General features: G+C 28.8%; 1 protein-coding gene across 8 annotated transcripts in view; it reads left to right on the top strand.

The window, feature by feature from the left end:
* Positions 1–1,908: 1,908 nt before the first annotated feature.
* LOC129913874 (uncharacterized) overlaps positions 1,909–25,466 on the top strand; it is a 128,023-nt gene continuing 104,465 nt past the window's right edge. For 5 of the 8 annotated variants that reach the window (XM_055992829.1, XM_055992828.1, XM_055992824.1 and 2 more), the window contains exon 1: positions 1,911–2,144. In XM_055992829.1, the coding sequence (XP_055848804.1) occupies positions 2,017–2,144 (128 nt within the window). In that variant the 5' untranslated portion in view covers positions 1,911–2,016. Of the gene's footprint in view, positions 2,145–25,466 lie in introns of all 8 variants that reach the window. The other 3 variants (XM_055992827.1, XM_055992825.1, XM_055992830.1) reach the window with 2 other exon arrangements.

Below are 25,466 nucleotides of genomic sequence, written 5' to 3'. Positions count from 1 at the left end.
TTTGCGTTACGCGCAGGTTACAACCTTAAAAGCTCTTTTTTTTAACATTTCTCTCTTTATTTTGTTTTGTTGTTTTTTCTTATATCCTCCTGATGCAGATGTAAACACTTAAAAGCTTACTGCTTTAGGATACCAATGTCCTGTCTATGGCCTTTAGTCCTCTCCCGATTTTGTAACCGTTATCAACTTTTGTCGGAAGTGAATATATATAGTGAATAAAAAAATACAAAAAAAAAAAAAAAAACACCAAAAAAAAAAACCGTTACACACATCATAATTCCACTGGATATCAATAAATCCTCTTGCAATTTCTCGCTTGTGTAATAATTTACAACTTGTTTTTTCTTTATTTTTGGTCCTTTTTGAAAGCTTAAAATTGCCAGTTCAGCGAATTCGAATCAATGTAACACACCGGGAAAATAAATATTCAAGAAGATAAAAAAAAAACGCCGCTGAATTTTCCGCTTCCTTCCGTTTTGGATTATATAGAGTCTTTTTGTAATTTTTTTTGTGCTGTGTTGTCAGAAGGATCTTTATAACCCTTTTTTGATTTTTGTCGAATGCCTTTTGGCAAGCAAGTGGATGTAAAAGAAGAAAACAAAAAAAAGTGAATTGATACTTGATTAACTCGTGTGTGTGCTACTCTACCATCGGCCAATCCCTTTTTTTTCTACTGTCTTGTTCAATGTCCTTTTATATATATATATATTGACATCAGACTGAACCGTTAACTACAGAAAAAAAAAGGATAAGACTTGTCTTCAGGCGGAAGGTTACCTTTGAAAGTCTTGTCATAAATTACTCTTGTGTCTGTTGTGCCTTGTTGCAATATGTTTTATGGATTGGTCTTTACCAGACTCTCCCCTTCCCCCTCCCTCCTCTACTCATCAAACTTTGTTGGAAATTTATGTTTCCTGTAATTTTGATGCAATGGATAATAATTTTCGTGTGTGTTCGGTATCCTTCAAAAAGGACCTCTCAAAAAGGCTACCATTATATTTTGTCTTTTGAACTCAAAGGACTTTCTCTCAAAGACCATTAAGAACTAGGCGAGAGTAGAAATTACATTATGTGTGAATGATATTAGAATATGCACTTTAATCTAATGGATCGGTCGGTTTCAGTAGGAACGAGGGCCTAATGGCGTGGGAAATTATCATTAAAACACAAAAAAAAATTATATTTGATGTCCTTTACGTCAACTATTTTGTACAATTTGACCTTTGACCTAGCATTTCTTTTTATGTACGTTTAAAGAAGATGATTCTGAGTGCTGGTAGTGGGAAATGGGGGGAGGGGGTGGATGATATTAAAGCTAATACACATTATAAGAGTACATTGCAAAAAAAAAACTGTAATATGAAAATTTCCAAATGGTAAAGTTGAAAAGGACACTTCTCTCAGGGATGTGTATGTCCTGTCTAGTCCAGTCCAAGTCTAGTATACTCCTTCGAAACGGAAACACAAATGAGATTTCCCACAGCAGGTCTTTGGGGGGATATATTTATATATGTATGTGACATCTTTGGATTAAGTATAACTCGGAGTGTGTGATTGTGTGTGTATGTGTGCTTTTTCAAATCAATTTAAATATCCGGTATTTACATGAATAAAAGATACGAAATTCCTTTTCTTAATCCTCTGTGTGCGGGCTTGATATAGGAAATTCCCCATAATATTAATGATGGTCTTCTATTTTTTTACCAAGGTCCTATTTGGTGTGGTAGCAATGTGACTTATACGCCACCTATACATATAAAAAAAATATATCTAAGTGAATAAGAAGAAGAAGAAGATTATTATCCCTGTGTGTCATTATCATAAATTCCAAAGATATATAAATTTAAATGTGAAAAGTTAAAATATGTGAAAAATTCATAAAAAAGAAGAAGAAAATAAAGAAAAAAAAAAAAAGTTATCAAAAGAAAATTCCTTCATCACCTGATTTTGATTAGAAAGGAAAAAAATAAAGTTAAACCGGAAAAGGAAATAAATATAAAAAAAAATATATCCAATATGGATGATACTGCTGCTGCTACAAAGAAAAACAGTCCACCAACATTATCTATTGATCGGGCGGCCTTTTTGTTGCTAAGAGTTAAGAAAGCCTTTAAGAAGAAACGGCAGCAACGTAAGGATAGACAGTAAGTATACCGTTGTTTTCATCATCCTCCACATCTTTGGAGTGGTTGATGTTATTGCTATTACAATCAGCCATTTCGTGTGGTTTTTTTCGTCCTTTTTTTGTTCTTTTTTTTTTTTGGGAATTGACTTTGAATGAAAGTTGTTTTTTTATGTTTCCTTTTTGAAGACGTAAAACGAAGAAGTCGTAGAAGAACAAACTTTTGTAGAACAAACTGTGTCTCTTCGAAAAGAATACCAAATGAGAGAAAAAAGAAAGTAGGATGATATGATGAATGTGTATTCGCATAATAACGGTGTATGATTTTGTATAATGACTCTAGAAGGATTTTTGTATCTTATAAGTCTCTCGAAAGTAGGTACAAGAGAATTTTTATTAGATTGGACGACTTTTTTTTATCTTCTACTTGGTTGATTTTGAGAAAATAAATATACAACATACATTTTTAGGATGACACATTAGGGACATGTGGGGAGCCCTTTCTCCACGCTGTGTGTAGAGAAACTTTATTCCTCCCTATTTCCAAAAAAAAAAAAAAAAAAATACACAATCGTGGTTGTTATGGTGGTTTTACTGTACAGAGAGTCTCCTATATGAGATATTGTCAAATCCCCAGGCATTAATTGGATTTGAGAGAGTTTTCAAACGCACATACAGAAAAATATTCAACTAACAACCTAAAAACCCTATGTAGTATTAAGGCGATGCGATGGTAACCCAAGGTTTTTGGAGGATGAGTTTAACATGCATATGTGGATGTGGGAGGGTTATTGTGGGATATGGCCATTTGTTAGTTTGGTTTTGGGGAGGGGGTAAACATGTACAATATTTATATTTCTCACGAAAAAGTTATAAATTAGATTGGATTACGAGTGCTTTACTTATATGTTGTATATTTATCTATACAAAATAGAGGGGGATAGAGAGTGAGAGAGAAAAAAAAATACACGATTGCATGTCTGGTAAAGCAAAAGTGGGGGTTTCCCATGACCTATGAACTTTTTTTTTTTTTGTTCTTATTTATATTATTTATATGCATTTAGATGTACCTATGGTGTTTTATTGCCAGAATGTATTGAATAAAGTGTTTTTGTGTTGTTTTTTTTTTCTCGCGAAAATTTAACGATCTTTCGAATGGATATTTTATTGTTTCACATGAATACGTAGGTACATTATTCGAGGTGGATATATTTTGTCTGCATAGATTTTTGGCAAATGCCAGATGGCAAATGGGTAGGAATAATTATTTTTTTTTGCAGATGCTAAGAGAATATAATAGAATATTGTTCCCAAAGTCTAACATCCGTACTTTATTGTATAACAATATTTATTAATTTATTATCTTATATAGTTTTCACAATGAAAAGCTTTCCTTTTACCTATATAATTTTTTTTTTTATAAAGTTAACGTGGTTTTTGAAAATAATTTGGTTTAATTTTTTTCTTAGAACATCAATTAAAAACGAATTTATTATACAAAATTATCAAACCTAAATGATTAAGTCTTTTTCATAGGAAAAATGTTTGTTTGTATTTGGAAAAAAAATAACAAATTAATACCCAAAAGCTTTATTCCACAATCGTCATATTAATTGTTCTTTTCTTCCACGTATTTTGTGATACATATATTAATTAGTTTAATACTTGTATCAAAAGAGGGAATTCTGAAGAATTTTACATTTACATTTATAAAGGTAATATTTGAATTTTGAAGCATTTTTAAACCAAAAGAAATAACATGCACGACTGGGTCGCACGAACTTAAAGTTAAAGTTGCTTAAATTTTTAAGACTTTTTATATAGAAATTTGGAAAATGTAGGTACCTACTATATAGGTACAAAAAAATAAATCCTGAAATCAAATTGCCCTCCAAAACAAGTATGCAGTTTTGATTGATATATTAAGATGCATTTTTAGAAAAAAAAAAATTCAAAAACGTTAGAGCCGTTTTTTAAAAAACTAATTTTTTATAAATAATTTTTTGGAAAAAAAGTTTTAAAATAAAATTGGTATGCAATTTTGTAGAAATCACTAATCAACATCTAAAAACAAAATTTCAAAAAAAATTCAATGTCCCGTTTTCAAAAATTTGATTTCTCAAAAAAAAAATTTTCAAAATCCAAAAATTATTTTTTTGAAAATTTTTTATTAAAATTATATAAATGCTTCTTCACAAAAATTTTTGTTGAAATCGAATAAGCAGTTTCGGAGATAATCGGATATTGCAGGTACCGTTAATAATGATTTTCAAAAAAAAAATTTGTTCGTTAGAAGATAGACCTTGTCTTAAAACTAACATTTGAATTCTTTAAACAAAATCGTTTTTGAGCAATTTCAACTTTACTATTTTTGGAAAAAATTAATTCCGAAAACCTCTCTGGAGAGTCGCCAAATAACGCTACATACCAAGTTTGACATTAATCGGTCCATACGTTTAGGCTGTAGCTCCTTATACAGACAGACAGACAGACAATGAATTAGTTTTAATTCGAAGAAATACGGAATTTTTTCAAATTTTAAAAACTCATTATCATAAGTTTCTGCATTTTTCTAAATTCTAACCTTGGACTTGGATGAGATGTTCTTTTTATCAATGTGTAACTCAGATCAGATCACCTCATTCTATGGCAATTAAATTTTTTGTTAAACCGAGAGTCATTTGCTTACGTAAAAATACAAAAAAAATTCTGAATATACACATTATTAAGTATTTTTTTCTTCTATAAATTGATAAAATTTAGTAATTTTCACATTTATTATAAATGTTGCGTATTCACCCCAGTGTATATACTTATACACACTTTAAATTGTAAAATAAAGCAGTTATATAAAACAGTGCTTACTGCAGATAAAAATTATGTCTGTTTATTTGTGTTATTTATTATATTTTTGTTTAAGATTAGTGAATATCAGAATTAAATAAATTTAAATGTTTTTTTAATTCTGAAGTTTTAATTTTGAAATCGCACTGTAATTGTGATACAAGAATGAAGAGAAGAGGTTTGTTTATCACTTTTCATACTTGCAGGGAAGCTGCCCCTGTAATCAGTTTATACTTAAGAAGAATTAAGAGATTTCATTTAATTTCAAAAACTCTTTCCTTATCATCGGGGACGTAATTTGTTTGTCTTTTAAAATTCAGTTCAATTCAAATTTAAATTGTTTTAAATATTTCTTCTGGTTTTGATTCTGAAATTAAATCTGGAATGATTTTCTCTCTTATTAGAACAAATATCTTATTAGAACAAGTATGTGGAATGGTTCCAGATCACCAAACAAAACATAACTGAATAATTAATAAATAACTGAATAGAAAATAAGTCAGGGAAAAATTGCTAAAACCCTTATTGACAAGTTACCAAACATTTAATGACCAATAATGTTTAGCAAACATTTATAAACAACTATAAGCAAATGTTTGTTTAACATATATGAAGTTGTTAAATTGTCATTTAACAATCATAAGTTACCTGTTAGAAAATATTTGGACACAAAAACATATTTCCATTTCTCGGACTTGACGGCTCGCTTTTCTTACATTACAGTTCGAAAAGATATTCCCATGAAAACTTTCTAAGATTTTTATTGGCTGAAAGATTTCAACCATATCAACTCACTCAAACTTGGGATCATTGTTTCTTGCCAAGTCGATATACATATGTACTTGTACTTGTATATTTAGAACCCATCCTCAAAGAGACTTCGAGAAGATCGTTGTCGTTGACATTATTTGTTTTATAGCTGTAGAACATATAATATTTCAGTCTTTATACAATAAAATATAAATAGATTAAGATTTATATTAGAAAAGATTTAATTTAGTTTTCCTTTTACAATTAAAATAACAAGAGTAATTAAAATCCTAATAATGTAATAATACAATATTTTGACATAACATGTTTTTGTTGTCTATCAGATTCGCGTTATAAATTCAAATTTAAACTAAAGGTAACGTAATATAATAAATAAATATAATACAAATTGTATATGTATTTTCCAAATTTTTGTAGTCTAAGAGCCAGTTTGTTCACAGTCGATTATCTTTTAATCAAGGATTATTCCATAGAAAGATCCTTGATTAAAAGATAATCGAGTGTGAACAAACCGGCCCTAAATCAGTCAATTTAACGTTTTCAGGTCTAAGAAAATTTCCAAAAATACTCCTGATTTCATAGCTTTGGATATGTTGTACCTGATGGAGGTCGCAAATATTACGCTGACCAAATTAGATGTTCGTGAATTATAACTATAACAAATTATCTTAGCTGATTCCATCTCAGGTAATAGCAAGTGGGCTTAATTTTTTGACTGAAGTGAATAAAGAGTTGAGTTAAAGTTATAACATAACGTACAAAGCAAGATTCGCTGGAAAGAAAAATCAAAGCTGTCAAGCTGTCATTTTTTTCTTTATCGAAAACACAACTCAACAGAAACGTAATCAATCAAAGTTTACAAACAAAATGCCAACCCATCATATTTTTGCCTTTGATGACTTTGATAGTTCGAGTAATTTGAATGAAAGCTTTAATATTGAGTCTTATTGAAAGTATGTTCGTACAGGTGTACAGTCAATCAATCTCAGTAGATTCATTGTTAATTTCTTTTTCTTTTTATTAAAATAGGAACCTGAACAAAATTTAAACAATTTTTGCTATAAATTGAGCACAAAAGACAATTTATCCTTTGGAATGAATTTATTTGCATGTTCGCTTTGTGGCATTTTATTTTGGTAAATAAAATTTAAACTTAAACTAAAGAGAGTCATTCTAACTGAAAACAAAACTTATAATAAATTCAACAAACTTTTTGGTTTCCACAAAACTTCTACCAAACATATTTCTTCGAGTAGAAAACCCTTATGTCCATACATCCTCAATTTATTTGCTATGTCAAGTATTTTAAAGCCAACAAGAAGGAGTATTGTATAGATATTTTCTATTCACACTCTGGCATGAGTGCGGCCAATTCCTCAAAGTTGTAAAGTCTTTTTTTTTTTATTTATTTTTCTGTTTAACTTTAAGATCCCTGTCACATTGTTAATTGCCTTCACAGGACAACCAAACAGAAAATTTTCTTTTACTTCTAAGAAAATAATTAAGATTTGTTTTGCATTTAATTTCTATTTCAATGTCACCATTACTCCGTCAAACAAAAGGTCAGCACATTAAATTTATCTTACTTAAGACACTTCAAGTCGTCAGAGTTTATTTATAGTTGTTGGGATAATCCTTCTCATTCTGCTTCTTGGAACAGATTGATGGATATTTATGTAGGGAAAACATTCCTCAAACCATTTACACCCTCGAAAAAGGATAAAGGACATTTTGGCAAAGGTCTTCAATCGATAAGGTTTCTTTTTTGTGTCTTCGTTTCTGTCAGCTCATAAAAAAAAACTTTGTATTTTATTTTTCTGCCCATGTTTTGGATGATTTGCGAAAAAAAAAACAACTAAATAAATAAATAAAATCTTAAGAAGCATTTTTTACCATCCCAAACGATTTTAGTCAATTTTCGTAGCGAAAATTGTCTGCTCACTTTATTTTGGTATCGTTTTTGATCTGTCAGGTACTAAAAGAACTTACATTCATCGTCGTCGTCGTCCAAAGCAAACACTTTCCTTAATTTTGTATCCTTGTAGAATCATAAAAAAAAGAGTGTTTACTTAATACGTGAATGTGAAGAAGGGAGAGTTTTTTTTACAACAAACTCGCAGACATTTTTTCATGTTATTATTGACAGACTGGGTTATTAGGGAGCGAATCGCTTTGTCATTTCGCTGGTCTACTTTGTGTCATATTTTCACAAGTATGAGTTTAATGATGAAAGCTCACAAATTACTGTCATTTAACTCAACGATGCACTCTCGTAGGGAGGGAGTTTGTTTCTGTCTTGAAAGAATGTGCTTTTTAGAGGGAAAAACATAACGTAAAACAAACTGATGGTGTCTGTGGGGATTATAATGTTTGTCCTTATAATTTTACTGATGGATGGCGCACATTTGAAATGTTGAAAAAGTAGACTTAGGGGAGTTAGTTAATGGAGTTAATGGTATGGACTCATGAAATTTTGGTCAAACATGATAATTGGTTTTGTATGTAGTATAAAAGTAGCCAAAACAGAAGTCTTTCAAGTTTCGCAAACACCATAAAGTGTTTTGGAAATTTTTTTAAGGATTACATAATGAAATTGATAGTAAATATATTTTATCTTTTTCCCTTGGTGTTGGTATTATATATAGCTATTATTTTCATTATTTTTGTGTTCTGAGGTGAAAAATTGATAGAAGTGTAAAAGTGATTTGAACTTATTTGAGAGATTAAAGTTCTTAAGAAGAAAGGAACATGAAAGTTACGACAGCAGAAGCTGACAAGATAATTATTTTAAGATGTGCAACCGTGCACATGATGAGTAATAAATCTTTTACTAGACAGTACATGAAGATTATTTTTATATTGTCTCTAAGGATAATCGTTTTCTTGTTGAGACATTATTCCGTTGTTATAGTGGCACATTTGGCTAAGGTAAGGCTAAAAATTCTTACAGTAGTAATTTTTAGCATGCTAAGTAAAATAATCTTGGTCTGGCAGGCCTCAGCGGTGCACATCATATATATATGTGATCTTAAAAGTGTAAAAAAAATTTAAAAAAAAGTTGGTATTGTAAGGCTGAAATTTTTATAGAATTTAGTTTACCCATCGAGAAGTTAAAAAAAAAAAAATGCCAGACTTTTTTGAGGTGCACAAGTGCCTGCCAGACCAACTTAAAGGTGTGCAGTTTACTTGCATTAAACTAAACTTTATTCCGTAAAGTCGAAATTTATATATGTGTTTGTCTAAGCAATTTCTAGAATAACTGTGCAATTACAGCCAGTTCTGGCCAGTATAAGTCCTTGTTAGGTGAGTGGAAAGATGCAATTTTTCAAAAAATTACTTAAAATCAAAAAAAAAAATATTTGAAAACAACGGAAACACTTACAGATATGAGTGATACCTTTTTTAAAAGCTCAAATTGTACACTTAATTTTAAATTTTAAATCAAAATATTTTAATCAATCGTTTTTGAAATAATCGATTTTAAAGTTAAAATTAGCGAAAAAAAAACTTAAAAATTTGTCAAGACTGTGAATTTAATTGCAAAAATGAGTGATACAGAAAATTGTCTCAATTGATTTTCTATCAAACACTGAAAACTATAGGTTTCTATGACTTCTAGTTTTTGAGAAAATTGAAAAATAAGAAAATCATCTTTGTATCAGATTTTTATTTTTGTACCTATTTATATTTTTTGGGGATAGTATTTTTCACTAAGGCTGTGAAAATTAGTAACGGATTCTTGTATAGGAGTTAAATACAAGTATTTTTTAATATGGGAGGGGGGTCTATCTGTTCCGGTTTAGGAGGGAGGGGCAATTTTCTAAAAAAAAACTAAAAATGATAAAAAAAAATATTTAAAAACAATGGCAACGATTTTTTAAGTAAATAGCTCAAAATTTCCCTAAAATTTTAAAAATAAATACAAAATTCCAAATTAAAGCACATCAATTAATTTATTAAAAAAGAATTTACATATATTGTTATTATTTTTTAACATAAATTTATTGTGTAAAATGATTTTAAGTTACATACATATAATATGTGTTTTTCATAAGCGTAATGCAAAGTTCGAGGAAAAAATAGCAGTATCTTAGAACGACTCTAGAAATACTTTCCTTATCGACTAACACCTGCGTACCAACCAACCAAATTTAAAAAAAAAACAACAATCTTTGAGATGTAAAGTTTCCAGGATTCTGGGTTTGCAGGATTTCGGGTTCCAACTCGGTTTTTTTGTGTTTTAAGGATTCTGGGTTTTCGGGATTTGAGGATTTTGACAGCAACCAGCAAATGATTTTATGCAAGTTCATTACACTTTACATTTTTCTGCAATGAAAAAAAAAAATTCAAACAAAAAGACACAATTTTCAGTGAAAAAAAAGTACATTTTTACCTTCTAACTGTAACAGTATACAAATTATTTCAGCTTGGTTCATTAGAAAAGATTTATTTAATGACTTAAACAGCAATAATATTTCAAAGAAAATATAATTAATTGCCAGTTAGGAATATTTACCCTAAACTCATATCAATAAAACCAAAATATGTTTTTTTTTTGTATAATGGTTTGAACTTTTTCGCATTAAATAAATGAAAAATATGGTTGAAATTGATAATTTGTCATAAATTGATGAAAGGTTTATTGCTACACACATTATTTATTCGTTCCAGCTATTAACTAATTTGGGGTTATTTAATTTGAATTAAATATCGATTGCGAATGAAATATCTGTTTTAATTTTCTTATAACCACATTATAGGATGACAAAATTAGGTATATTACCAATTATGAACGATTCAATCTAATTTATATATCGATTGAATTTATTGAATCAAAAATAATTTAATAATAAAATAAAATAAAAAAAAAACTACGTATACACCACCGTGCACCAAAAGTGTTTTTAAATAAAAAACTTCTTGGCAAAATTTTTTTTCAAAACTTTTATAGTAGGTAATAGTTTCCAGACAAATATTATTTCTTGACAAATAAATGTTAATTTTTATTGAAATATATTTCTGTCCCCATTGTTTATAATGGTTGAATGCCTATGTAATAAAGCAACATTAATTCTTCTATAAACTTCTTTATAGTTTGAGTTTATTACTATCAACTTTCATTGCACCATTCATTCTTTGCATAAATGTGCTAAACTACAATAAGACTTCATTTCCAAAAACCTCCTTCTCTAACTAAAAAAAACTTTAAAAAAAGTTCTTTCATTTTATTTGAAAAACAAAGTGATTTTCGTACTAAAAATTACCATGCATAAAATAACAGGAAGAATAAAACTCCAAAGATATATTTCCTTTCCCATCTTCCACTTGATAGTTTTCATATGTAAAATACCCATTTTATTTTTTAAATTTTCCTTCTTCTTTTTTTGTCAAAGTGTTGTTGCCTGGAATCACACATTCACAACATAACAACAATTCTTAAAACATTAATGGTTTTTTTAGGAAACAAAAAAAAAAAAAAAACTTTTTCTTCTCATAACTCAAACAAAAAACACAACTTTTATGTGTAGCCTTTCCACTCGGGAAACCAACTTTCCTACACAAAACAGCCAGTAAAACCGAGAGAACATTATTATTTTATTTTCAAGGTTGGCTGCAGACAGGCACGGGACATCACCATCACAATCCACTGCTGCTGAAAATGAAAACAAAATGCAAGAGAAAAAAAAAAAAAACAAAATCCCAAAAATTTTATTCCTCGTTAAAGAGAGAGAGAGTAGAAAAACCTAGAGTTTTTATGGCTCCACTCAGGCAGGGATCCGTTTCCGTATCCATTCGTTTTCGTGTCCAATTTTTGTGAAATTTTCAGGAAGCAAGAGGATAAACCTACTCAAACGAACGAATATGTTTTCACATGAACACAAAATACAATTCCCCACAATGTATACCTATATGCAGTTAAAAGAATGGAATGAAATGCAAAACGTTGGGAATAACAATCTTTGTTTACGAACGTGAATACAGTCAAATGCCAACATATGGTACGACTGACGACACACGAGAGTGCTACGAGGATACTCTCTGATAATCCATTTCAGCATTTTCTATAAAAGTTTTCGAAGAAAAACAAAGTAAACACACCTCACTCTGACTCGTGAGTTTTATCTTCTTCAAAAGTTACCCACTTTCAAATGTAGGTTGCAGCACATATTTTGTTTAATTTGAAAAGTTTCTCTGGGCAACTTCGATTAGGTTTCAACGGTGAGCAAGCAAGGAATTGTGATGACCTGCAGCGCGACGAGGAAGTTCATCGTTCGTTCGCTTTCGATAAATCATAACTTTTTTTTTCCAATTTCTATCTTCCCTCTCAACAGTAAATTATTGAAAGACTGAAATGAGTTTCAAGAGACAAAAAAAAAACTTTGAGAGAAAAGAAAAAGTTATGAAACAAATTATGGGCTCTTAATGCGAGCGCTGAGATTATTTATTTAAGATCAAGATACAAAAAAGTTCTTTTAACAACAGCAGCGAACGTCCTTCGAGAAGAACTTTTTGTCAAAAGAAATTTAAAATAATAAATTGAAGTACGTCGCAACGCGTAAGATTTGCTTTATTACACAGTCATTCAACCGTTATTAACAAGGGGGACAGAAATATATTTCAATAAAATTTAACATTTAATTGTCAAGAAATAATATTTGTCTGGAAATTTATTTAAAAGTTTTGAAATAAATTTTTGTCAAGAAGTTTTTTTATTTAAAAACACTTTGGGTACACGGTGGTGTATACGTAACTTTTTTTATTATTATTTTGAAATGAAATTATTTTCGATTCAATAAATTCAATCGATAAATTAGATTAAATCGTCCATCATTTTTACTATAATTTTATCATCCTATAATGTGGTCATAAAAAAAATTAAAACAGATATTTCATTGGCAATCGATATTTAATTCAAATTAAATAACCCCAAATTAGTTAATACATAGTTGATTGAATAAATAAATGTTTGTAGCAATAAACCTTTCATCAATTTATGACAAATTATCAATTTCAACCATATTTTTTATTTATTTACAAAAACAAAAAAAAAACAACATATTTTGGTTTTAATTGATATGAGTTTGAGGTAAATTAATCCTAACTGGCAATTAAATATGTTTCATTTGAAATGTTATTGCTGTTTTAGTCGTTAAATAAATCTTTACTTATGAATCAAGTTAAAATAATTTGCATACGGTTACAGTTATAAATGTATTTTGAAAATATGTTTCAGCAGGTGGTGTTTAGATTTTTTTTCAAATTAAATAATTCATCCTTGCAAGATAAAAAGTGTTACACTTTGTTTTAAGAAAATTATGTAGCATTCATTTAATTTTAATGAAGATTTCGTACATACAAAAATACCAACTTTTAAATCTTTGTGAAACATTACACGCTACATAAATGTATATTCATTAAAGATATTTTGACGTGATAAAGTCTTATAAATCGATGAACCATGGCAGCCACCACAAAAAAGTGACGCCATTTTCTAACTTTACACTCTCGCACTTTCGCAGTGCGGCAAAAAATTTCAATTCAAAATTAAAAACAAACTTTTAGAAATACAAAAATCTTCTATAGCTTATTTGAAAGATAATAACCTAAAGCTTAATCCAAATGAAGGATTTTTAAAAATTCATTTAATAGGGTAAACAGGGGTAAAACAGAAAGATGAAATTTGGGATAAAATCTAAACGCGAAATTGTAGAGAATTGATTTTTATTGTTATAGATAGATGAGATTAATTTAGGAATAACTGAATTTAAGAAAAAATTTTGAAACTAAGCTATAACATTTTGTTTGAACGTTGTACACGTGTTGGGGCTATGACAAAATGATGATTTTGGGTAAAGAAATTTTTTTTTGACAATTCTAAAGATGCCAGTTGAAAGATGAGAGAAAAAAAATTAGGCGTCTGAGACTGATTTTTTTCCAACGCTCTGCGTTGCGAAATATGAACTTTTGAAAAATACCTTGTTTTTTAGGGGTATTTTTGGGTAATTTTTTATAGCTTTTAGGACATGTAGCTTTTGGCCTTATGCATACATGTGCAAAAAATTGGAGTCGTTTAGTGAGTTTTGACTGAATAACAGAAGAAACAAGTTTTTAAAAAACACGTTTTTTGACCGTTTTTAACCGATTTTCATCGTTTTTTATTTTTATCTTTTTTTCTTTAATAGATACAGGAATAAAGTATATGGAGTACTGATAGACCATAACCATGACTTAATGTGTGCGAATCATTTTCGTAAACAAAATTTTGAGATAACGGTAAAATAAAATTTTAAAATTCAACAGGTTATAACTTTTGACCAAGAGCAAATAGAAATTTTATTAAACTTTTATGACCATTTTGATACAATTACCTTTCATTTGGTATATCACACATAACGGTAGACTAACTACAAGCTACACAATGTTAATTCAAGAAACTTGCGGAAAACCTTAAAACACCAGTGGAGATCTGTTGCCCCCCGAACAGCCACCAGTGTGGGAAGTACCGTAATCTCAGTCTGGAAATTCGACATGGTTGACTTTAAAAAATTCTAACTTCTCTTGTAGGCATCTTTGAAATGAGATTGATACGTCATATGAAAGGTGAAATAAAAAGCTATCACATAGTACATAGTAAATTTTGTATAGGTTGTCAAACAAAAAAATTGATTCCATAGCCTGAGAACATAAAAATAAATGTTTTTTGTTTGCTTTTTTTAATGAAATTTGATCGAGTTCAAAATATTCTAGCTCTTTTTGTAGATGTCTCGTAGACCTAATTGATATATATATTTTGAGCTAAGACAATAAGCTATAAAATTTTTTAAAGGTTGTTAGGGAAAAAAATGGAATTAATGACGTGAGAAGATAAAAATTCATGTTTTTTTTCCTTTTTTTGATGAAAATGATTGTTTTCAATAAATTATTTTTATACTTTTTGCGCATTGTAAAAATTTAAAAATGGTTTTATTCTGAAGAAGAAATACTTGGCTTTCAAATTGCATAATTTTTTTGTAAGCTTTTAAAATAAAAAAATTAATATAGGTAATGAGAAAGTAAAAAAGGTATTTTTTTTTTGCTTTTTCTTGTAAATTATGATTGTTTGAAATAAATAAACGCTTCAATTGACTCATTTTACGTTATCACGTAAAATCATCGTCCGTAATCCGGCTTTACAGACAACCTCTTTTTTCATACAACACAGTACAAAAACGGTGTTGCCCTAATAGGCAGTCTTGCCCCCACTTCCCCTACTTTATTAATATTTATTATTCTTGTACTTAGATACATATTTTATTTTATGGAAATTTAATTTCGAACAAAAAGTTTAAATTTAGCTGTAGGTATATTTCTTGAAAATATACATATCTAGAGTATTTTTAGGTAAATTTCCATAAAATTCCAATAAAAAACTTTTTTGCGTGCTATTCTTCCTAATGATTTTATCATTAGCCTTAAAACATCTCTATGTTCCTATAGAATCCCTTAATGTTTTTATCGAAGATACATTTTAGCATATATTTACCCATTTTGCATCTGTCTGGTAGAAAACACAGAGTAATATACAAATAAAATATTTTTCAAGTTAGGAAATAATTCATTATTATCTACAAATTAGTGACAAAGTGAAATGACACAAGACACAAAGAGGGTATAGAAAATAAGCATGGCAAAAATGGAAATGAATAACTCAAATGTTAATAAGGAGATATCAAAAAAGATCTGTCACGGAAAAATGGTTACACATTTTACCACAAAATGCTGGATCATGTAGGTCACACTCAATCAAAATAATGTCCTTAAAATTTTCTGTACACTACTGTGTAAATGAAAATTTTCAATTTTGTATGTATTTTTTAAACTTGTGTGTCTTGTAGGGTTTAATGACTCAATTTAGTAGCTTACAAAAAAAATGGCGAAGAATGTATAACAAAATCCTCTACAGGGCGCCATTTTGATAAAAAAAAACTGCTATTCAGCTTGTATTTTTAGGAATATTTTTTCCACAGCACTTTTTGTACAAATCGAGATAAAATATGTTCACCGTAGAAATTGCGACTGAATGATAGAACGACTTTCTGTCGTACATTCGTGTTATCTTCTTCTCTGTAGCCTAACTTTTGTTCCATTGCGAAAGGCTCCATTCCTTTCAAACAAAACGAGAACCTACCGCATCCAACAAAAGTTTTTGAGCTGATTTTAAGGTGCTGAAAAAAAAAAAGTTTTTACTTGCCTCGGAGAAATGGTTAACAAGGCGTTTGGTGGTCGGAAAGTTTATTCTTTCTCATTCACAATTCTAAGGATTACTTGTGTTATGCCCCCGAGGGAATAATGTCTGCTTTTTCTTTTGTTAAATTTATATTCTTTTGGTTTGGGCAAAGAAGAAGAAGAAGAAAAATAAAGTTGAGGAGGCTCTAATTTCAGGCAGTCAGCCTTTGGGGCATAGTAGAAGGTACAAATGCTTGTAAACATCCTTTGTAAAATACCGTGGCACTGACTTGAGGGTGAGAATTTTTTGTCTATGTTTTTAAAGTTGAATGTTGTGTTTTTGATTTTTGTTTGACATTTTGTTGTTTCTCAAATTTAAGAAAAAAATAAAGTCATTATTTCATTTTAGACACGTTTAGGATGATTTTATAAGACAAGAATATTATAAGCTTTCGATGGTATTACATTTTTTTTATCTAGAAAACATGAAAAAAGAATAAAGTCCATTAAGTTGGAATTTGTAAGGCTATTAATCTTTATTTTATTTTATTTTTTTTACTCTAGTCCATTTACAAAATTCTATTACACTTCTCCTGATGCTATAAAGTAAGTTAGCACTTAGACACTTAATATTTCGCAGTCATTTGCATTGTTTTATGTTGACTAAAAGCTTTGACATTTTACTTTGTATAAAGTCCTTTTGTTTTTGATTTGTGTGTTTGACAAAAATATCAATAACTAACAGTAGCAGCATATGGTTTCATTTTATGTTCCATGTCAAGAGAATGTCGTTGCGAATGATGGTTGCCGCTGAAATATTTGTACATTTATATGGGCATGAAATTGACAGGGAGCATGGATTCTTGATGAATGAGTCAAACTCCATAAATTTGATTTTATAACCTCGGTTATGACAGGGCTTTAGTATATGGATTTAAGATGTGTCGCGTATGAAAGTTTAACGAGTGTGTATCTAATAAAATATTATTTGCTTTTATTATTTTAAGTGCTTCAACGTTCCACTTGCCAATCGATGAATACACAAAATTGACACCCTTTAATATTATGTCTGAGCAAGTAATTTTAATGATTGTAAGGACAAAATGTAAAAAGTTAAGCTCAGAAAAGGTAAAAGCTAATAAATCCTTTTTATTTATTTAGTTATGGTCTAGAGTAACTTTAGCACTTAAACTTCTCACCAATTAAGTAAACTTTAAAAACAAAATTAAATTAAACAGTAGCAGTCAAGTAAAGAGAAGTTGACTTTATTTTACGACATTAATGTAGTTTTTTGTAAATTTGTTTTTTTGGAGTAGATTTTTACTTTACTTTATATAAAAAGGTATACTGGTGGCAATAAAGTTTTGTGATTTTTAAAATGTTAGGTATTGAGTTCAAACTATAGAAAAGACAATTACAAGTCGGATTTTAAAGGTACCAGCATAACAAAGATAGGCGAATAATATAGTAAAATTTTTTATTAACCAAATTTCACGATTCTACGCCACAATAAGTCCTTTTTGAAAATTAATTGATTTTTTTTGATAATTTTATTGGAGCTACTTCTTTTAGTACGGCACTAAAAATAAATAATTTATTCCTGTAGATAGAGAAAATAAAAGCATTTGGTTATTAAGTGGTTAAGATAATTTATGAATGGAATAACTCCTCTAATATTTCATAAAACCGCAAAATTATTCGAATTAGAAAAAAATTTAAATTTTTCCACGCCAGTGTTTCTAAGAGTCAGGTTCACAACTGAGCTACATTCATAAAAAGTTTATTATCTTTTTAAGTAGAATAGTCACTTTTGTAGATATGGGATGCTTCCCATCGATCGGTGTAATACAGAAAAAAGTTAATTTGTGAAATAGTAACGTAAATGAGTCCTCTACAAACATGCATTTACTCAATCCTTTTATTATATTATTTTATATTATTATACACATACAAACATAAAAACAAATTTTTTTTGCCCCAAAAACGCCATTTTTTTTCTTGGCTTCTGTTTATCGAAGAATGAATTTTTTTTGATTTTTTTGGTAGAAAAAGTTATTCTCTAATTTTTTTATAAAATCATTTTTGTAAATATTGTAATGTTTTTGTACCTATAAAAAAAATATTGACGAAAATTTTTTAAATTCTCGTAGATGATGAGTTGAGTATTACATTTTTTCTCGGTTAAGGTTTATCTGAGCAAAAAAAATTTTAATAACTTTGTTACACTCTAAATTTTCGACATTTTTGTATATTAAATTTTTCTTGTACGCCTATAATTGTTTTAGTTATAATCTAACGATTGATTTTTGCAATAATAATAATGGTCAACAAAATTAAACTTTTTTTTTTGCCAAAAGATCAAAAAGAACTTTTCTAGGTTTTAGGGGTGCTGAACTCGAATCCGAAATTAGAAAAAAAATTATTGGCCTTATTTTTTGAAATATTGCCGTTATAAAATGCAAAAAACACGTTTTTTTTAATAAATTAATATAATAACTCTAAAACCAAGAATATTTCTGACTTCAGGTTCGATGAACCTAAACCGATAAAATTTGTGATATCAACGACCATGTCCGAACATTTAACTGTTTTTCGTCAATCATTTTTTATACAGAAATATTATAAAATAAAATGCACGACTGGGGTCGCACGTACTTGCTCTTGCAGTTCAAAGCACTTTTATGTTAGTCTACTTGTAGATTTAAAAAGCTGGGTCTAAATTAAAAAAAAAATTGATATTGGGGAAGAGCCGACATTTAGGGCAAAATTTTGTTAAATGAAAAAAATTTTTTTTTGTTATTTGACTTTTTTGAGAAAAAATAAAAATGCAGTTTTATTTCCACTGCTTTAAATATTACGTATACAAAGTTTAATCAAAATCGTTAGAGCCGTTTTCGAGAAATTCGTAATATCGTATTTTTTCCTATGGGAGGTATACGTTCTAAACGAGATATAAAAAAAAAACAAAAAAAAAAACAATTTTCAGAATTCCATAAAAATCACCTGTACCAAATTTGAAGAAAATCCATCCACCCGTTTAGGCTGTGGGAATGTGTACAGATGGACGCACAGACGCACGGACGGAATTGCGGGAGGCACTTTTTCGGAATTCCATATCATCGTAATTTTGGTTTTGATTAAAACCTCAATTTTTTTTTCGACACGAAACCAATACTTGCCCTATAGAGCAAGTAAAAAAATTATTGAATAAAATAAATGTCTACAAAAAAAAAAGACAAACAAAAATCCATTCTACGGTAAACAGAAGTCGAAAAAATCACAAAAAACGTCTTTTTCCAAATTGACGGCGAAACCACACGTTGTTGGGACAGACAGAAAATATTTATTTATGTTTGACTCAATTCAAATCAGATGACTCAATTCCAATTCGATTTTTCAAAAACGATTAAGGAAAAGTTCAATTAGCGTGAGTCCTAGCTGGTTAGCAATTCTTCATTATGTATTTCTTTTACAGCAGTTTTATTCAATATTTGACAAGTTTTTTTTTTTTTTTGAAAAGAATATATTTTATCTGCACATATTTTTTTTATTGAAACGTTTTTATATATGACTTTCAAAGATTAACTTTTTGACATGCTGGGATTGAACGAGTTGTATTATTTGTACGAACCAAACCAATTACCACCAAGTTTATGTCCCCAAAATGTACCAAAAACAATTTTTCCGTTAATATGAATGATACATTAGTTGCTACATTTATTTGTCTCAATACGTGACATTGAATTGCAAGCAAGTTGATATAATTGAAATTACGTGTATCGTCCTCTAGTGTTTTGATACCACACCAACCCGAAATCAGTAAACATCCATTTTCCTACAGAAGATTAATATATTGAAAATGTCCTTGTTGTGCTGGTTAGTATATTAACTTTGGCGTCAGGGGAGCATTCATTATGATACATTTAAGGGGTTGATTCATGGTTAATGATAAATTGAGCTCAATCATATTTGCCTAAGTATAGACGTCAACTTATATACAATTATTGGATTCGTTTCTATCTCAAAGGCTCTATTCGTGCGGAAATATCAATATTGAAGTTAAGTGCCATGTCCTTTGGGTTGGTTGATTAGTGAACGATATTAATATTGTATTTAGTTTGTGCATAGACAATTAGTTATACAAGTTTTTCTGAAGGTATTATTGACAAATAATGTAGGTTTGTAAATATCAGATAAAACTGCTATAAAATAATAACATTTATTTAAGAAGTTTGTGTAAGACCTTGGTTTCTCTTCTTTACAAAAACACCACAACAGGAGTCTTTTTGGGATTTAATCTTCAATATTTCAATATTTTTTGTCGAACTTTTTAATTCAGGAAAATACTGAAAATTCTTTTGTATTTCATAGACAAAATATTTTCCTCTTTGTTTGGAAATATTCGAGGCAAATATTATTTTGATTAGCCTATTCAACCTGATACAGCATTGTCATTTTTCTCCCAGCACCACAATCCTGATGAAGAATCCAAATAAATGTTCTTTTTGCCCAAGGTCTGTATCTCTACAAACAATGACTTCATTGTTGTCATTCAATATTCCTTCACCTGCGTGCTTTTGATCAATTTTTACCTTTCTGATTGAGGCAGTATCAAATGATAAAGGTTAAAAGGATATTCCTTTTCGCCGTCAGTTTTTTGTTTCACACAATCAGTACACAATTCTTTCGTTTAACTTGATTTGTTAGTCATGCGGCAAGCGTCGAGTGAAACCATAAATACAAACGCAACGTGCTTTGCATTTATACAAAATTTTAGCTAACCAAAGCCAAAGTCTGTGCGATATGACTGAGACTGAGACTGTGTGCAATTTTTTTGTATATACACTTGAGTACACCCTGAAGGCAGAGTAAAAGTTAACAGAATCCTTTTCAATACATATTTCGAAGTGGGAAAGGACTAAAGGAAGATAATACCACAAGAACCTTCTCAAATTTATGAATTCAAAAGATGGTGTCTGCTGTGTTGAAATTATTTTTTGTGTTTTCGTTTTCATTTTAGTCAAGATGATTTTTCTTGGTTTTGACTTTTCCAATTATTTTTTGGGTATAACAATTCTCTGAAGGCAACTAGATGACATTAACACTTTATCATTTTAACTTTTACTATAGAACTCATCAGGCTGCGATGGATGTTTGGGGAATTCATAGAATAATGTAATTTTTTTTGTTTTGTTTTTTTTTTTTAAGGACGAAGTTTGGAAATTCATGTAGATTATAAGTATAAAATATGAGAATAACATATTTTAATGAATCTAGAAATATGAGATATTACAACACAACAAATTATAAAAAAATCCCATTGCTCGAACAAACTATGTTTCGTTATACATTTTTCAGAAATGCCATTTATTGCATTGCAAAATTAAGTCATCTAAGCATTTGTAGTGTGTACAGTGTACTACACACATCTCTTGTAAAGGATTTGATTTATTTGTTATATACACACTTCTTACATATATATATTTTTTTATTGGGTGACCATATGGGTTGCGAAATCGACAAAAATTATGAATATTTGAGTATATGGTTTGATTATTATTTTCATGAATTTCAAATGCAAGCTTTGATTAAAATTTTTTGTCAAAGATGAATCAAAGTCAAACAAAATCTTTTTCCTTGAATTCAAAATTTTTTAAGCTGAAAAAAAGATGAAAGTATGAATGATTGATTTCTACATAATGTACATTTTATGTTTCTTAGTACATTCTATTAAAAAAATAACAAAATCAGTAATATTTATCATCTGGGCGAAATAGATTCACTCTATTTGATATTCATTCATATAAATTAAATATGAAAAGGCCAACTTTTGAAACATATACATCTGCATCTACATCCTTTTCACGAAATCGACATTTGAAATCTGAAAATCACAAACTTATTTGTGTTGAATGAAGCTTACATAAGTTTACTTAAAAGCGTTTTCAAGCCATTTAAATATCAAAGAATTTTTGCGCTTGATTTTTTAAAAATTCATTTTTTTTTTTCAATAAGTTGAGTACGATATATAACACTGTGTTACAAAATAAAAATCGGGTTGGGGTCAAAATTCTGCCGGGGTCAAAATTCTTTTGTCAAAATTCTGCTTTCAAAATTCTGCTTTACAAAATTCTGCTTTCAAAATTCTGCTTTTCAAAATTCTGTTTTTCAAAATTCTGTTTTTCAAAATTCTGCTTTTCATTATTCTGTTTTTCAAAATTCTGCAAAAAATTAAAAAAGGGTTTGGAAAATGTTAAAAAGCGCGCGCTTTTGAACATTTTCCAAACCCTTTTTTAATTTTTTGCAAAATTCTGTAAAATCATCTTCTTGAAAAATTATCTGTTTATTTGATTACTTATCTACATAATTTGCATTCTTTGAATGTATATTAATTTTTGTTTTATAAATGAATAAATTTGAAAATATTAAGAAAAGGTTTTGAATACTAAACATTTCAGAAAATAATTCAAAATTTTTTAATTTTTGTCAAATAAAGATGAATATTCAAAAATTTGAATAAGAAAAGGAATATCTTGTATCAAACAACATCGGTTCCAATAAGTTATAGATTTTATTTGAAAGAAAGTCAGTCTATGCATTTTAAACAAAAAAATTTGGGAAAGTACCTACCAATGGTGAATTACATTAATGAGGTGTATTTTTCTTTAGTCAGCGCATATGCTATAAAAAAAACAGAATTGGCAGAATTTTTTTTGTTCAAGTATAATGCTAGCAGAATTTTGAAAAGCAGAATTTTGAAAAAAAAAAAGAATTTTCGTTAACCCTTTCGGACCCAGCGTTACTCTTATGTAACATTTTTTTTTTTAATTCGTAAAAAATATTAAATTAAACATTTTTAGGTTACGATGGCTTAATTTATAGATAATAATGCCTAGTTACTGGATTATTACAAAAAGTTAGTCAAATCAATCATACCTTTAATTTTTTTTTATCGAGAAAGGGACTGAAATTCACATTTTTTTTTTTTTTGCAAAAAAAATTTTTTTTTATTTATGCTCATAATTTTGAAAAACAGATATAAAAAATGTTAATGCAGAAAGTGTTTTGTTTTTTTGCTTAGAAGAAGTAGCATACATTATAGTTTCATAAACAGTTATTTTCTCAGCTCCCCGACTTTTTTTGGTGGTCATAGGCAGTGCATGTTACTTACATGTAATATGAGAAAAACACATTAGTTTTGCTATTTATTATTTTGGAAAATAAGCTATTCATATTTCTAAGTTGTGATGTTTTTGACCCGATAATACCGAAAAAACATTTTTTAATATTGATTTTCATAGCTTGGGTTCGAAAGGGTTAAAAAGGCAGAATTTTGAAGCCAGAATTTTGACCCGATCCCGGCTGAATCATTACAAGCACGGAACAACAACTCATTCAAGTAAAAACAGAGCTCCCGAAAGAATAAAGACATTTTTGAAACAAAAGGAAAACACACGAAATATTGAAATAATGGTGGTCTCTATCATCATCAATTTTTTTGACTTTGCCTCTTTAAAAAAAAAATTCGTAGTGGCATAAAATTTTATACAACCGTAATAATACTGCACTGTACAGAAAAAATAAAATAAAATTAGTTTTTAGCGTTCTATTTAAAGAATTAGTGACAAATTTTTGAAAATTTTCATCGGTCATAATCATGGAAACCTACTATAAAATTTTGAAAAAAATTAGTTTGATTTTTTTTTCAAAATTTTGATTTTGAAAATTAATTTTTCAAAAACTGTGGCATAAATTGGCTTTGTTTAAATTTTTTGTAATAGACTAAGGCCCATTTGCTGAAACGAGTCTTAAATATTTATGTGAAACATAAACCTTTAAGTTCTACATAATGGTTTGCACGAACTTCAAATTGTGTCATAAATTCCTTTAAGTTTAACATAACTTAGGTGGAAGAAATTGTAGAACTTAAGCAGTTTATGTTTTACTTAAGCAAATTTATTTTACAAAATACGAGGGAATATGGCTTAAAAAATGCCACGGGTACTAAAAAAGATTACTTAAAATTGAACTTAACTTACGTGCAAATATATTTTCCATATTAATCATCCGTGGAGGGTAAAATTTTCTACACAAGATTTTGCAGCACACAAATTTGACAGTTTATCCAACTTATTCACAATTTTAGGTTTATGTGAGGTTTTTAATTTTATTTTTTTAGAAACTTGGAATAAACTAAGTAAAAAATAAGAGCTATGTTCGACCTAGCTATGAATCAAATTTATGATCCGTATGAGCAAATGGGCCTAAGTTTTTAGCTTTACAAAAGGTATAGGACGTTATTGTAGGTGTAACCGTTGATTTTTAATAAAATTTTTTCCAAATTATGTAAATTTTTACTTAATTGTCCTTCCCCGCTAAAGGAGGGGGAATAGACCCCCCCTCCAACATGATTTTTTTCTTGTCTCAACCCAACCTACAGGCTCTAGTTTTTTACAAATATTGCTACTGAATCACTCTGTAGAGTCAAAATAATCCTCACAAGGAATTGTCACGCGATATAATTCTTCGCACTTTATATTTAAATTTACATTGTTACTTGTTTCAAAAATAAATAAAACTTTACAGCAATAAACTACAAAAAAAAAAAAAAAAACACTTATTTAGACAAGAATATTATAATTTATAACTGTAACGAAATTCTATACTTGGTTCTACATTTTAACTTACATTAGTTAACAACAAAATTTTAAACAAATTCGCTATAGAGGCATTTTTGAGACAGAAACAATTTTCCTCTATGGCAATGTCACTTTCTGTTGATAAAGATGTGTATAAGTGTGGTCCACGTTAAAAGGCAAACAAATAAAATATATAAATCATTAGTTCCTCATTTTTTATTTTGTTAGACACATTAATACTAACATAAATATGCTGAAAGTTTCAGCTCTCTTAAGTCATGGGAAGAGGGCGCTCATCTGCTTGGAAATATCAGATTTTGTAGCAATTATTATTTAATGATATCATGATTGCACTCGTTTTGGAGTTGAAATTCGGCTTAAAAATGATTAGCCCACAAGTTCCCCGACAACCAAGTAAACAAATTCCTCATTTTCTTTCGTGTCGAGTTAATCACTTTTTTTTAAATTTTTTTTTTTTTTATTTTTGGCAAAAAATGTACATTAACAGAAGATTTAAATAAACAAAATTTATTTGTCAAAAATATCAAGTAACTATGGGTTTTTATAAAAAAGAAAGGCATTTTATGAAAAATTATAAAATTATACTAAACCCCAAATAACTTCACCAGATAAATTTGAGCGCCCAGTTCCACCTCAGCTGATATTTCACATATGTAATACAAAATACATATGTAACAAGTTTTTGAGTATGTTAAGTTTTTCCCAAAAAATTAATAAAGGAGTAATTCCACGATTTATTATGGATTTATTTTTAACAAGACACCTAATAGTCAAATGTATTTATTCAAACCACCTGAGTTTTTAAACATTGATTTTCTCAGCTGTTCGTCATTGTCGATTCTAAGGTAAACTTAAATGAATGA

This window comes from Episyrphus balteatus, chromosome 3 (assembly GCF_945859705.1).
Source record: "Episyrphus balteatus chromosome 3, idEpiBalt1.1, whole genome shotgun sequence".
Classification (NCBI taxonomy): domain Eukaryota; kingdom Metazoa; phylum Arthropoda; class Insecta; order Diptera; family Syrphidae; genus Episyrphus; species Episyrphus balteatus.
This window is presented reverse-complemented; position numbering and strand designations above follow the sequence as displayed.